At 42.7% G+C, this 15,960-nt stretch overlaps 1 protein-coding gene across 2 annotated transcripts in view; it reads right to left on the minus strand.

Annotated features, from left to right (window-relative positions):
* The window catches only part of LOC138676332 (neuronal acetylcholine receptor subunit alpha-3-like), a 108,527-nt gene extending 94,039 nt beyond the window's left edge, over positions 1–14,488 (minus strand). Inside the window, exon 1 of one of the 2 annotated variants that reach the window (XM_069765520.1) lies at positions 14,355–14,488. In XM_069765520.1, the coding sequence (XP_069621621.1) occupies positions 14,355–14,412 (58 nt within the window). In that variant the 5' untranslated portion in view covers positions 14,413–14,488. The remainder of the gene's footprint in view (positions 1–14,354) is intronic. The other variant, XM_069765521.1, reaches the window with a different exon arrangement.
* Positions 14,489–15,960: the final 1,472 nt, after the last annotated feature.

Below are 15,960 nucleotides of genomic sequence, written 5' to 3' on the forward strand. Positions count from 1 at the left end.
GCTGCCGGGGGTAGCCGAGACCCCAGAGAACATGATTCGGGGGGTTTTTAACCCACCCCGCATTTGCGATCGCCGAGAATTAACCGTTTACCGGCGATCGCAAAAAAAAAAAAACGCGATCTCTTTTTAATTTCTCTGTCCTCCGATGTGATCGCACATCGGAGGACAGAGAAAAGGGGTCCCAGGTGGCCCCCCAATACTCACCTAGCTCCCCCGATGCTCCTCGTGTCTCCCGGTGGGCGCCGCCATCTTCAAAATGGCGGGCGCATGCCCAGTGCGCCCGCCGGCCGGCACCGGGAGAGTCTTTGGGGTCTCGGCTGCCGGGGGTAGCTGAGACCCCAAAGAGCATGATCGGGGTCGGTTTTACCGACCACTGTTTTGCGGTCGCCGGTAATTAACTGTTTACCGGCGATCGCAAAAAAAAAAAAAAAGTAAAGTGTAATTCTCTGTCCTCTGATGTGATCGCACATCAGAGGACAGAGAAATAGGGGGATTTGGGGACCCTACAATACTCACCTGTGTCCCTGGATCCTCTTGCTGCTCCTCCTGGCCGCCGGCAGAAGAAAATGGCGGGCGCATGCCCAGTGCGCCCACCATCTGTCTCCATCTGCCGGCCGGGAGGAGAACAGCAGTTGGGGCTAAAATTAGGGTTAGGGGTAGGGTTATGGTTAGGGGTAGGGTTAGGGTTAGGGGTAGGGTTAGGGGTAGGGTTAGGGTTAGGGTTAGGGGTAGGGTTAGGGTTAGGGGTAGGGTTAGGGGTAGGGGTAGGGGTAGGGTTAGGGGTAGGGTTAGGGTTAGGGCTAGGGTTAGGGCTAGGGTTAGGGCTAGGGTTGGGGCTAAATTTAGGGTTAGGGTTGGGGCTAAATTTAGGGTTAGGGTTGGGGCTAAATTTAGGGTTAGGCTTCTTTCACACTTACGTCGGTACGGGGCCGTCGCAATGCGTCGGCCCGACATACCGACGCACGTTGTGAAAATTGTGCACAATGTGGGCAGCAGCTGTAGTTTTTCAACGCATCCGCTGCCCAATCTATGTCCTGGGGAGGAGGGGGCGGAGTTATTGCCACGCATGCGCGGTCAGAAATGGCAGATGCGACGTACAAAAAAAGTTTCATTGAACGTTTTTTTGTGCCGACGCTCCGCCAAAACACAACTGATCCAGTGCACGACGGAGGCGACGTGTGGCCATCCATCACGATCCGTCGGCAATACAAGTCTATGGGCAAAAAACGCATCCTGCGGGCACATTTGCAGGATCCATTTCTTGTCCAAAACGACGGATTGCGACGGAATGCCAAACGATGCAAGTGTGAAAGTAGCCTTAGGGCTAGGGTTAGGGTTGGGGCTAAAGTTAGGGCTAGGGTTGGGGATAAAGTTAGGGTTAGAGCTGGGATTAGGGTTAGGGTTTGGATTAGGGTTGGTATTAGGGTTAGGGTTGGCATTAGGGTTACGCTTGGGATTAGGGTTAGGTTTGGGATTAGGGTTAAGGTTAGGGTTGTGATTAGGGGTGTATTGGGATTAGGGTTAGGTTTGAGGTTAGGGTTGAGATTAGGATTAGGGGTGTGTTGGATTTAGGGTTTTGATTAGGGTTATGGTTAGGGTTGACATTAGGGTTGTTTTGGGGTAAGGGTTGTGATTATGGTTAGGGTTAGTGATTAGGATTATGGATCAGGTTGGGATTAGGGTTAGGGGTGTGTTGGGGTTAGGGTTGGAGCTAGAATTGGGGGGTTTCCACTGTTTAGGTACATCAGGGGGTCTCCAAACACGACAGCCAATTTTGCTCTCAAAAAGTCAAATGGTGCTCCCTCCCTTCTGAGCTCTGCCGTGCGCCCAAACAGTGGGTTACCCCCACATATGGGGCATCAGCGTACTCGGGATAAATTGGACAACAACTTCTGGGGTCCAATTTCTCTTGTTACCCTTGTGAAAATAAAAACTTGGGGGCTACAATATCTTTTTTGTGGAAAAAAAAATATTTTTTATTTTTACGACTCTGCATTCTAAACTTCTGTGAAGCACTTGGGCATTCAAAGTTCTCACCACACATCTAGATAAGTTCCTTGGGGGGTCTAGTTTCCAAAATGGGGTCACTTGTGGGGGGTTACTACAGTTTAGGTACATCAGGGGCTCTGCAATCGCAACATAATGCCCACAGACCATTCTATCAAAGTCTGCATTCCAAAAAGGCGCTCCTTCCCTTCTGAGCTCTGCCGTGCGCCCAAACAGTGGTTTACCCCCACATATGGCGCATCAGCGTACTCGGGATAAATTGGACAACAACTATAGCAGTCCAATTTCTCCTGTTACCCTTGTGAAAATAAAAACTTGGGGGCTACAATATCTTTTTTGTGGAAAAAAAAAATATTTTTTATTTTCACGACTCTGCATTCTAAACTTCTGTGAAGCACTTGGGCATTCAAAGTTCTCACCACACATCTAGATAAGTTCCTTGGGGGGTCTAGTTTCCAAAATGGGGTCACTTGTGGGGGGTTACTACAGTTTAGGTACATCAGGGGCTCTGCAATCGCAACATAATGCCCACAGACCATTCTATCAAAGTCTGCATTCCAAAAAGGCGCTCCTTCCCTTCCGAGCTCTGCCGTGCGCCCAAACAGTAGTTTACCCCCACATATGGTGCATCAGCGTACTCGGGATAAATTGGACAACAACTATTGCAGTCCAATTTCTCCTGTTACCTTTGTGAAAATAAAAACTTGGGGGCTACAATATCTTTTTTGTGGAAAAAAAAATATTTTTTATTTTCACGACTCTGCATTCTAAACTTCTGTGAAGCACTTGGGCATTCAAAGTTCTCACCACACATCTAGATAAGTTCCTTGGGGGGTCTAGTTTCCAAAATGGGGTCACTTGTGGGGGGTTACTACTGTTTAGGTACATCAGGGGCTCTGCAATCGCAACATAATGCCCACAGACCATTCTATCAAAGTCTGCATTCCAAAACGGCGCTCCTTCCTTCCGAGCTATGCCGTGCGCCCAAACAGTGGTTTACCCCCACATATGGGGTACCAGCATACTCAGGACAAATTGGACAACAACTTTAGGGGTCCAATTTCTCTTGTTACCCTTGTGAAAATAAAAACTTGGGGGCTAAAAAATCTTTTTTGTGGAAAAAAAAAATATTTTTTATTTTCACGGCTCTGCATTATAAACTTCTGTGAAGCACTTGGGCATTCAAGGTTCTCACCACACATCTAGATAAGTTCCATGGGGGGTCTAGTTTCCAAAATGGGGTCACTTGTGGGGGATTTCTACTGTTTAGGCACATCAGGGGCTCTCCAAACGCGACATGGCGTCCGATCTCAATTCCAGCCAATTCTACATTGAAAAAGTAAAACAGCACTCTTTCTCTTCCAAGCTCTGCGGTGTGCCCAAACAGTGGTTTACCCCCATATATTGGGTATCGACGTACTCAGGAGAAATTGCACAACAACTGTAGTGGTCTAATTTCTCCTGTTACCCTTGTGAAAATAAAAATTTGTGGGCAAAAAGATCATTTTTGTAGAAAAAATGCAATTTTTTTTTCACGGCTCTACGTTATAAATTTCTGTGAAGCACATGGGGGTTCAAAGTGCTCGCCACACATCTCGATAAGTTCCTTAAGGGGCCTAGTTTCCAAAATGGTGTCACTTGTGGGGGGTTTCCACTGTTTAGGCACATCAGGGGCTCTCCAAACGCGACATGGCGTCCAATCTCAATTCCAGCCAATTCTACATTGAAAAAGTAAAACGGCACTCCTTCTCTTCAAAGCTCTGCGGTGCGCCCTAACAGTGGTTTACCCCCACATATTGGGTATCAGCGTACTCAGGAGAAATTGCACAACAACTTTTGTGGTCTAATTTCTCCTGTTACCCTTGTGAAAATAAAAATTTGTGGGCAAAAAGATCATTTTTGTAGATAAAATGCGATTTTTTTTTTCACGGCTCTACATTATAAACTTCTGTGAAGCACATGGGGGTTCAAAGTGCTCACCACACATCTAGATATGTTCCTTAAGGGGTCTAGTTTCCAAAATGGGGTCACTTGTGGGGGGTTTCCACTGTTTAGGCACATCAGAGGCTCTCCAAACGCGACATGGCATCCAATCTCAATTCCAGCCAATTTTACATTGAAAAAGTAAAACGGCGCTCCTTCACTTCCAAGCTCTGCGGTGCGCCCAAACAGTGGTTTACCCTCACATATGGGGTATCAACGTATTCAGGAGAAATCGCACAACAACTTTTGTGGTCTAATTTCTCCTGTTACCCTTGTGAAAATAAGAATTTGTGGGCGAAAAGATCATTTTTGTGTAAACAAAAGCGATTTTTTATTTTCACGGCTCTACGTTATAAACTTCTGTGAAGCACTTGGGGGTTCAAAGTGCTCACCACACATCTAGATAAGTTCCTTAAGGGGTCTAGTTTCCAAAATGGTGTCACTTGTGGGGAGTTTTTACTATTTAGGCACATCAGGGGCTCTCTAAACGTGACATGGCGTCTGATCTCAATTCCAGCCAATTCTGCATTGAAAAAGTCAAACGGCGCTCCTTCACTTCTAAGTTCTGCGGTGCGCCCAAAAAGTGGTTTACCCCCACATATGTGGTATTGTCGTATTCAGAAGAAATTGCATAACAAAATTTATGGTTACATTTCTGTTTTTACACTTGTGAAAATAAAAAAAAATGGTTCTGAATTAAGATGTTTGCAAATAAAAGTTAAATGTTCATTTTTTCCTTCCACATTGTTTCAGTTCCTGTGAAGCACGTAAAGGGTTAATAAACTTCTTGAATGTGGTTTTGAGAACCTTGAGGGGTGTAGTTTTTAGAATGGTGTCACACTTCATTATTTTCTATCATATAGACCCCTCAAAATGACTTCAAATGTGATGTGGTCCCTAAAAAAAAATGGTGTTGTAAAAATGAGAAATTGCTGGTCAACTTTTAACCCTTAAAAAAAACAAAGAAGAAAAAGGACTATGCACAAAGTGGGATCAACCTTATAAATTTAATTTTATTCCAACAATACACCTTACACAAAGGCACAGAAAGGGAGAAACAGACATTAAAAACATTTAAAACTAAACGGACCCACCCACATCCCCCCATATGCAATAACAAGGATCCATATAGCACCATATAACAAATATGACAGTAATACAAAAAGGCACTTGAACAGCTAGGCAGATCAATATAATGACCAACACATATATTTAATACTTTATGCTGCCCACTTAAAGGACCCTAATAAGAAAAAGGCGTTATACGATGTAAGGACCCAAAAGTGAAAAGAGATACTCCCCTAGTCACACAGCAAACCTGTGATCAATAGACGTGCTGTCCTAGGCAAAAGTCAGGTGCTAAGTCAGTGAAATACCTGATGCATCTAACTTGCCATATGACATATATGACCATATAAGGCCTCCATCCCCCCTTTCTTTTGGATCTCCCCGGTCTTGGTTCCATCTTTCTGTCCATCCTGACCTTACCTGGATGCACATATTTTTGTGTGTTTGCTGCTCTTTATTCTTTGCTCGAGGGCACATCCTGCTACTGATATCATTGGGGTATTTACCCCTTAGGAACTGAAAAATCGGTGCCACATTTTGGTATAGTATTATATGGGGTGTTAGTATTAGGGTCATATGGCAAGTTAGATGCATCAGGTATTTCACTGACTTAGCACCTGACTTTTGCCTAGGACAGCACGTCTATTGATCACAGGTTTGCTGTGTGACTAGGGGAGTATCTCTTTTCACTTTTGGGTCCTTACATCGTATAACGCCTTTTTCTTATTAGGGTCCTTTAAGTGGGCAGCATAAAGTATTAAATATATGTGTTGGTCATTATATTGATCTGCCTAGCTGTTCAAGTGCCTTTTTGTATTACTGTCATATTTGTTATATGGTGCTATATGGATCCTTGTTATTGCATATGGGGGGATGTGGGTGGGTCCGTTTAGTTTTAAATGTTTTTAATGTCTGTTTCTCCCTTTCTGTGCCTTTGTGTAAGGTGTATTGTTGGAATAAAATTAAATTTATAAGGTTGATCCCACTTTGTGCATAGTCCTTTTTCTTCTTTGTTTTTTATTTGATACTTTTTATATGCACGTGGCTGATCCCTTTGGGATATATTGTGTGCGGTGCCCGCCTATTTGTATCTTTGCAACTTTTAACCCTTTTAACTCCCTAACAAAAACAAATTTTGTTTCCAAAATTGTGCTGATGTAAAGTAGACATGTGGGAAATGTTATTTATTAACTATTTTTCGTGACATATCTCTCTGATTTAAGGGCATAAAAATACAAAGTTTGAAAATTGCAAAATTTTAAAAATTTTCGCCATATTTCCGTTTTTTTCATAAATAATCGCAAGTAATATCGAAGAAATGTTACCACTAACATGAAGTACAATATGTCACGAAAAAACATTCTCAGAATCAGCGGGATCCGTTGAAGCGTTCCAGAGTTATAACCTCATAAAGTGACAGTGGTCAGAATTGCAAAAATTGGCTTGGTCATTAAATACCAAATTGGCTCTGTCACTAAGGGGTTAAGGGCATGAAATTCAAAGTTGAAAAATTGCAAAATTTTCAAATTTCCATTTTTTTCATAAATAAACACAAGTCATACCAAGAAATGTTACGACTATCATGAAGTACAATATGTCACAAAAAAAAACAATATCAGAATTACTGGGATCCATTGAAGCTTTCCAGAGTTATTACCTCATAAATGGACAGTGGTTAGAATTGTAAAAATTGGCCCGGTATTTAACGTGCAAACCAACCTCGGGGTAGAGAGGTTAATAAAAGACTCTTCCACATCTCATCCTCTTTTTAATATACGGTAACATAAATTGAAAGCAGGAGGGAGAAGGAGCTCGTAAATGAGATAGGTCGATGAAATGCTATGTTTTCACATTTCACATTTTACATATACTTGATATTCATACTCTCTGTTATCTATATAGATATCTATAAGGCATGCTTCTTCATTTGCGTATCACCTAATTTGTTTTCACATTAGTAGATCGGCAATGCTGCTACTTTGCCAAGAAACGCTTGGCGAGGGTACAGCATAATTGTAATATGCATTAAAGTGTTTTTTATCCCTATGGCATTTTCTGATTGACCTTTTCTATATCACATATTTGCATGAATCAAAGCCGATTCACATATTTATGATCATGCATTTTTAACAGCTGGAGTACCTATTATTTTACAGTAAATCTTCTGACACAGCTTGGAGTATTAACAAGAAAGTAGAGCTCGATTCCAATTCTGAAAAGCCATTATTGCCATAACTGGACTAGCTTTTCAGTGGCATTGGAAGGAAGTGCTGCCATGGCTATCTTTCCTTGAAGTTAATTATAAATAGAGCTGATTGAATCAATTATGCAATTTCAGTATAATTTTCTAATCAACGAAGTTTGTGAATTCAAATAATTCTTGATTTGTTTAAGACAAATTTCCTATATTGGTCATTGCCATGTAAAAAATAACATAAAGCAGAGGAAAAAGATCATATTACCTCAGATACAATGCGGCAGGCTTTCCCATAATGGCATGCAGCAGGCACAGCAACCTATAGTACAGCCAATCACAAGGGACTATAGATGTGAGCCATTATAAAAGCCCAAGCAGGAGATGCTGTTGCCATTTAGTGGAGAATATGGATAGGAGAGAGCACTTCAGAAATTAGTCAGAGAGACACTGTGCAACTTATAAAACTTAGAGAGAGAGGGAAAGATATACATGTCACTGACATTGAGAGGGCTGCTATTACTGCATTAATTCACAATCACACTGTGTCTAATCAGTCTGTTGTGTTTGCAAGAAGAGTAAAAAATTAGCACAGCACCCATTTTTTTGCATCTGGCAAGTGTCTGCGAGTGCAGGACCCAATATTTCCTTTTAACTTCTTGCATCAGCCTAGCAGATTTACCACTTCTAAAGCTGGAGTCACACTAGCGAGTTTTACGGACGTATGAGTGCAGAAAATACGTCCGTAAAACTCGCCAAACAAACGGCACAATTATTCTCTATGCCGCTGCTCCTATCTGCCGTATTTTACTGATCAGTATTATACGGCTTTCTACGGCCGTAAAAAATCGCAGCATGCTGCGTTTGTCACCGTATTGCGCAAAAAAAAGCCAATGAAAGTCAATGGAAGCCCCAAAAATACGGATTACACATGGACCAGCAGTGTGACTTGCGAGAAATACGCAGCGGTGTTAGAGAGAAAAGCCGGCAATGCAGTGCGGTGTACAGTAAAATCACACTGACAGCTTACAGTAGAATAGGTAGAATAAATGTGTAGACATAGAATAGGTATATATATATATATATATGTCAGTGAGACACATATATGTATATATATTATTACTTCATACAGCGCTAGATAGCTTTAAAGCCGGTAATTCAATTACCGGCTTTTGCTATCTCCTTCCTAAACCCAACATGATATGAGACATGGTTTACATACAGTAAACCATGTCATATCACCTTTTTTTTGCATATTCCACACTACTAATGTTAGTAGTGTGTATATGCAAAATTTGGCCATTCTAGCTATTAAATTAAAGGGTTAAATGGCAGAAAAAATTGGCGTGGGCTCCCGCGCAATTTTCTCCGCCAGAGTAGTAAAGCCAGTGACTGAGGGCAGATATTAATAGCCTGGAGAGGGTCCATGATTATTGGCCCCCCTGGCTAAAAACATCTGCCCCAGCCACCCCAGAAAAGGCACATCTGGAAGATGCGCCTATTCTGGCACTTGACCACTCTCTTCCCATTCCCGTGTAGCGGTGGGATATGGGGAAATGAAGGGTTAATGCCACCTTGCTATTTTAAGGTGACATTAAGCCAAATTAATAATGGAGAGGCGTCAATTATGACATCTATCCATTATTAATCCAATAATTAGGGCAAGTTAGGTTAGGCTATGGGTTGAACTAGATGGACTTAAAGTCTTCCTTCAACCTTAATAACTATGTAATAAATACTAGTAAAGGGTTAAAAAAAAACACAACCACATTATTAAAAATTATTTTAATGAAATAAAAACAAAGGTTGTTGTAATATTTTATTCTACGCTCAATCCAACCACTGAAGACCCTCGATCTGTAACAAAAAAAATAATAAACCAACAATATCCATACCTTCCGCAGATCTGTAACGTCCAACGATGTAAATCCATCTGAAGGGGTTAAAATATTTTGCAGCCATGAACTCTGCTAATGCAGCGGTGCTCGTGGCTGCAAAACCCCGGGGAATGAGGGTAAAGTAGGTCAATGACCTATATTTACCTTCATTTGCGGTGAGGTGCCCTCTGCTGGTTGTCCCTAGATCGTGTGAACTTTCCTTGAAAGCTCCCAGGCTCGAGTTCATATGAGGACAACCAGCAGAGGGCGCCTCTTATGAACTCGAGCCTGGGAGCTTTTTAGGAAAGTTCCCACGATCTAGGAACAACCAGCAGAGGGTGCCTCACCACAAATGAAGGTAAATATAGGTCATTGACCTACTTTACCTTCATTCTCCAGGGTTTTGCAGCAAGGAGCAGCGCTGCATTAGCAGAGCTCCTTGCTGCAAAATATTTTAACCCCTTCAGATGGATTTACATTGTGGGACTTTACAGATCTTCGGAAGGTATGTATATTGTTGTTTTGCTTTTGTTTTTTGTTACAGAGCGAGGGTCTTCAGTGAGTGGATTGAGCGTAGAATAAAATATTACAACAACCTTTGTGATTTTTTCATTAAAATACTTTTTAATAATGTGTTTGTGTATTTTTTAACCCTTTACTACTATTGGATTAATAATGGATAGGTGTCATAATTGACGCCTCTCCATTATTAATTTGGCTTAATGTCACCTTACAATAGCAAGGTGGCATTAACCCTTCATTACCCCATATCCCACCGCTACACGGGAATGGGAAGAGAGTGGCCAAGTGCCAGAATAGGCGCATCTTCCAGATGTGACTTTTCTGGGGTGGCTGGGGGCAGATGTTTTTAGCCAGGGGGGGGCCAATAACCATGGACCCTCTCCAGGCTATTAATATCTGCCCTCAGTCACTGGCTTTACTACTCTGGTGGAGAAAATTGCACGGGAGCCCACGCCAATTTTTTCCGCCATTTAACCCTTTAATTTAATAGCTAGAACGGCCAAATTTTGTATATACACACTACTAACATTAGTAGTGTAGAATATGCAAAAAAAAGGTGATATGAGATGGTTTACTGTATGTAAACCAGGTCTCATATCATGTCGGGTTTTAGGAAGGAGATAGCAAAAGCCGGCAATTGAATTACCGGCTTTAAAGCTATCTAGCGCTGTATGAAGTAATAATATATATACATACATGTGTCTACTGACATATATATATATATATATATATATATATATAGACAGTATATATGTTTTTGTTTTTTTTTACACATGGATCCCTTGTATAGCCGTATGTTGGTTTTGCAAGCCTGCGAGAAAAACACGCAGTACGGATGCCATACGGATTACATACAGAGGATGCCATGCGCAAAAAACGCTGAAACACCCTGCCTACGGAGGAGCTACGGACCACTATTTTGGGGACTTTTCAGCGTATTACAGCCGTAATATACGGACCGTATTGTCTTACGCTGAGTGTGACTCCAGCCTAAAATGTTGCTCCATGGGATCACAACTACACAAGATAATGTAGGTCCAGAAGCTGGGATCCGGCTGTGCATTATCCAATGCTGTATACACAGCAATAAAGAAGGACTGTGTGCACAGCATTTTGAAGCGCTCAGAGCGCTTCCTCCTCCATACACAGTGGTCATGTGATCACTGTATATAGTGAGGGACTAATAGCTCCTGCATCATAGGAAACCCAGACAGCTCTGTTATACGATCAGCAAACTGTATATCCCTAATATACCAGCCCCAATTACAAGGGAATTAATAAGATTTTAATATTTAAATGTCTCCCAAAGTTCTTTGATGGCCTTATGGGGGGCACAATGTGTAAAATAAATGAAAAACAAATCAGCAAAACAAGTAAAAAATAAATTAACTAAAAAGAAAATAAAATACCAGTGTCAATGCAAATCACTGTCACTAGCTCCGTAATTAATAAACTAAAAATTTGCCCAATATAAAAATTATTTTTACAGAATGGGGACTACATTTTTAATATGATTTGTGCTCATTGAAGGGAACCTGTCACCCCCCCAGGCGTTTGTCACTAAGGCTACTTTCACACTAGCGTCGGTACGGTGCCGTCGCCATGCATCGGCCCGACGTACCGACGCAAACTGCAAAATAATGAACAACGGGGGCAGCGCATGCAGTTTTACAACGCATCCGCTGCCCCATTGTAAGGTCCGGGAAGGAGGGGGCGGAGTTCCAGCTGCGCATGCGCGGTCGGAAATGGCGAACACGACGCACAAAAAATGTTACATGCAACTTTTTTTGTGCCAACGGTCCGCCAAAACACAACGCATCCGTCGCATGACGGATGCGACGTGTGGCCATACGTCGCAATGCATAGCTAATGCAAGTCTATGGAGAAAAAACGCATCCTGCAGGCACATTTGCAGGATGTGTTTTTTCTCCCAAACGACGCATTGCGACGTACGCCAAACAACGCTAGTGTGAAAGTAGCCTAAAAGAGCCACCTTGTGCAGCACTAATGCTGCATTTGGACAAGGTGGCTCTTTTAGTTATGCTCCTTGCACATGCTGAAATATACACTTATAAAATGTTCCCCCTCATACCGTGAAATCGCCAGGGAGGCAGGACTTTCCTTCCTAATCAGATGCAGCACAATCGTCATTCATACCCCCTTGGGGCCGGGCGCCGCCTCCTTGGCGTTGTTTGAATCTGTCCCGGAGCCTGCGCTGTTATGTTATCCCTTGGGCATGTGCAGTTAGCGCTGCCCATCTCCTGACATCATTTAATGTCAGGCTGACTGTGCCTGTGCGGCCGCGCTGCCCGAGATCCCGCCCCGCAGTGTCTTCTGATTTATTCACACTGCGGGGCTGGGATTCATGGGCATGCGCAGTGCATAACTTCGCCTCTCACTCACCTCCCTCCGCCTTCTTCAGACTGTGCGGCGTTAGCTGATCCCTAATTGCCGTGGCATGTGTAAAATCAAGAATTAAATTTTAAAAATGAAGTAGGCTCCTGCACAATTTTTATAACCTGCAGAGGGAAAGGCAACTGCTGGGGTATGAGTGAGATCATGGTGCTAGCGGTGACATCATAAAGGTCACCGCAAGTCATCGGGCCGCTCACAGTGACCTGAGTGTGGGAAACTGCGTTAACCTCTATGACATTACCGCTCGTCACTGAAGCAGCGTCCCAAACTCAACTCTGTTTGTCCTGGATATCAGGGAGAGCATTTGCATCATGCCACTGTTCATCAAGACATCCAGATGTACCCCACTTGCCACCACACAGGACAATTTGGAAGAGATAGGCTAACCTTCATATATGGTGCATCTTATGGATGCGCTATTTATGAGGTGGATGAGGGCTGATGTAATAGCCTGGGAGGGGTGGAAGCAATATCCCTGGCCCCTTCCCAGGCTATTAATATCAACCCACTGCTGTCTGTTTAGCCTTTGTTGGTCTGAATTTATTGGGACCCTATGTCATTTTTTTATGCAGTCCCTCGTAAACGAACCAGTAAAGGCTAAGCAAACAGCTGTGAGCTGTTATTAATGGCCTGGAAACCTTTTGGGATATTGTCCTCCTTCCCAGATTATTAACATCAACCCCAGCCGTGGGCTTTCCTTCTGCTGATTAAGACAATTACGTGGGAGCCCACACCATTTTTTTTATTTAATTCGTAATTTTACGCACGATGTACACAGCAAATGCTGAATACAACTCCCATCATTGTTGCTTCGTCATACTAATCTCAGGGAGGCCACAACAATGAGAGCTGCATTCAGCACCTAGCGCCAGGGATCAGCGCAAACTGTACCGCTTTTTCACAGGTGCTGGTACATTTTAGCTGTGTGTCATCTGTGTGCATGTGTGCCGCATGCATTTTGTCCGTGCTGCGCAAACAAAAGGTCATGTCTGCGGGTTTTTCACATGGACACACGATCCATGTGAAAAACCTTACATGTACGCACCGCCATTGTATTTGTGGTCCTTAAAAAAACAGATCGCATATGGACACAATAAACAGACATGTGAAGGGGCCTAACAGATAGGTGAGCAGGATCTCCTCAATGTCTCTGTGGGTTATGTGTAATAGAATAGCTCTTCACTTACTAGCTGAGGGAAAACTGACAATTCTAGATGGAGAAAGAGATAAATATGGAGCATGCAAAAGAAGAATTGTTGAAAAATGCCATATATAGCGGTGCTTCAAAGTTTGTGTACCCGTCAAAATTTTCCATATTTCTGCATAAATTTGACCTAAAGATCAGATGAAGAGAACCAAATCAAAGAAATAAATCCAAATTGTTTACGGTAACTTTTTTTATTGCGGAAAATGATCTCATATTACATGGCTAACAGTCTCTTGAAATTCAACTCATGGCCAGATATGGTGGATCAAAACTAATCTCCACAGCATGGGAGCTTTAAATCCTTACATATACAAGCAGTTTAGGCCCCTTCATTAATATGCATGTTGTTCGTATAGAATAGTTATACATTTTAATTCGTGCTTCTCCGTGATGCTTTTATTTTCTATGTAGGCAGTACTGCTATACCAGCACTACCTATCTTTGGGGAAAACAGTATTATCAGCTAAAACCTCTAAAATGTAATTCTTTAGCAGATTGTGTCCAACGTTCAATATCTCGGGGCGGCTGTGGTGTTCATGCTTATTAAGAAACATTATGCTTAAATAACATGCTATGTCTAAAGGGCCGAGAGTTTGCATGTAAAATAGATATTATATTATATGTATACAGTATTCTGCATTTCACAGGTTATGTAGCAATAATTCAATCAGTGATGACCCATCGTCAGATACAGGTGGTTTTCACAATATAAAATAACTCTAAATATGAATATAAAATATTTTACATGCAAAATCATAAAGGCGGGAAAAAAACATCTTGGTACCAAGTCAATCCATAAATATAGTAATAACATGATATGGCATAGGGAATTTGAGTTCTGCTTTCCAGTACATTGATAGACATGAACTATCATGATCCAGCAGACACACCCTGGAACGCTCTAGTCTGAAACTTTACCGCATGCACATAATCAGACAGCAATATGGAATTACAAATGACACAATAAATTGCCCAAATTTACAATTTCCCAAATATTATCTGCGTATGATTATATAGAAATGCCAAAATATTACATGAAAACTTCCAATTTAGTGATTGCATGAAGGTAATGTTTACTTACCAGTACTTAGTGCTAGCAGAGTAAGGCAGGTGCACAGCCACATCATGGGGATGGTCATATAAGCTGGGTCAAACACTGGTAGATTGTGTATGAGAAGGGTCTGCACTACAATATCGGAGATCTGCCAGTGCTGACAATAAAACAGCTCAGCTCATAATGATGTTCTCCTCCCCCAGCCGAACAGCTGTATAAGAGCAGGAAACTGGGAAATAAATGTTACACAAGCAACTGAGAAGGCACAATTCTAAGAAATAATATAACGGTATCATTGGATATTGCATCCAAATTATTAATACACTGTGTATGCATATTTATCTATATAGCTCTATCTATCTATCTATCTATCTATCTATCTATCTATCTATCTATCTATCTATCTATCTGTCTGTCTGTGTCTGTCTACCTATAGCTCTGGCAAAAAATTAAGAGACCACCACATCAAAACCCTGTCATGGGCAGCCCAATCTCCAGACCTGAACCCCATTGAAAACCTCTGGAATGGAATCAAGAGGATGATGGATAGTCACAAGCCATCAAACAAAGAACTGCTTCCATTTTTGCGCCAGAAGCAGTGTGAAAGACTGGTGGAAAGCATGCCAAGACGCATGACAACGGGTATCCGTGACTCCTGTGAGCTCTCGTATAAAACCATTTACCTTACCTTATGACACCCCGGAGTAACGGCCACCTCCCCCTTTCCTGCGACAGAGGATTACCCCCTATTAAACACACGACAATTAAATTGGATTAATTGGCCACAGCAGCCGTTTATTAAAATTTAACATACAACAATATAATAACAGTAAACCCCGGAAGTGGATGGTCCTCGAAGCCCGAAACCAGTATTAACGTTTTTCAGCCAACTGTCCCACCTATTTTGGCCTTATAACCGCCTTACCCCCAGCAGCTAAGCACCAGCTCGGAGGCAAACTCCACACGCCAGGCCAAAACCGCACACCAGTTTGTGGGTCCCCCAATAATCGCCTCCACGGGATTATCCATACCCCTTTTACCATTTCAAATTACCCCGGGGAGTCCAGGACCTATTGAGATCCTCCCCCCCCCCCCCCCCCGGCAATCCGCCATTTTCCACTTCCACCAACTTCGAGGACCACCACCCCAGCCATGCTGCCGCGACATAAGATCATCCATACTTAAATTTACATAAGTACCTTCATAATGTTAAGCATCCTAGCTCTAACCTCATACTAACAACAGTTGCTTCTACCCTTGAACCTTACCTACAAAAGGGAGGGTGGGTGGGAGCTTCTCTTCTGTGGCTGGTGAGTACCCAAATGGTTGCCCCCTCCACGTGGCCACCACCTTTTATATAGGCCCCCCCCCCCCTGCCCTGTCTCCGACCCCTCCTTCCTTTTTCAAATTCAAAAAACTCCGTCCCTCCTCTTAGCTTCTGTTAACCCTATACCCCCCAACTTCCTACGAGCTCCCTATTGTCCCACGTCACCCTGTCATGGCGGCCTCCCCCAAGGGCCGGAGGCCCAGTACAGCCTTTCTTGACAACGGGTATCCGTGACTCCTGTGAGCTCTCGTATAAAACCATTTACCTTACCTTATGACACCCCGGAGTAACGGCCACCTCCCCCTT

The sequence above is a fragment of the Ranitomeya imitator genome, chromosome 4 (genome assembly GCF_032444005.1).
Source record: "Ranitomeya imitator isolate aRanImi1 chromosome 4, aRanImi1.pri, whole genome shotgun sequence".
Classification (NCBI taxonomy): Eukaryota; Metazoa; Chordata; class Amphibia; order Anura; family Dendrobatidae; genus Ranitomeya; species Ranitomeya imitator.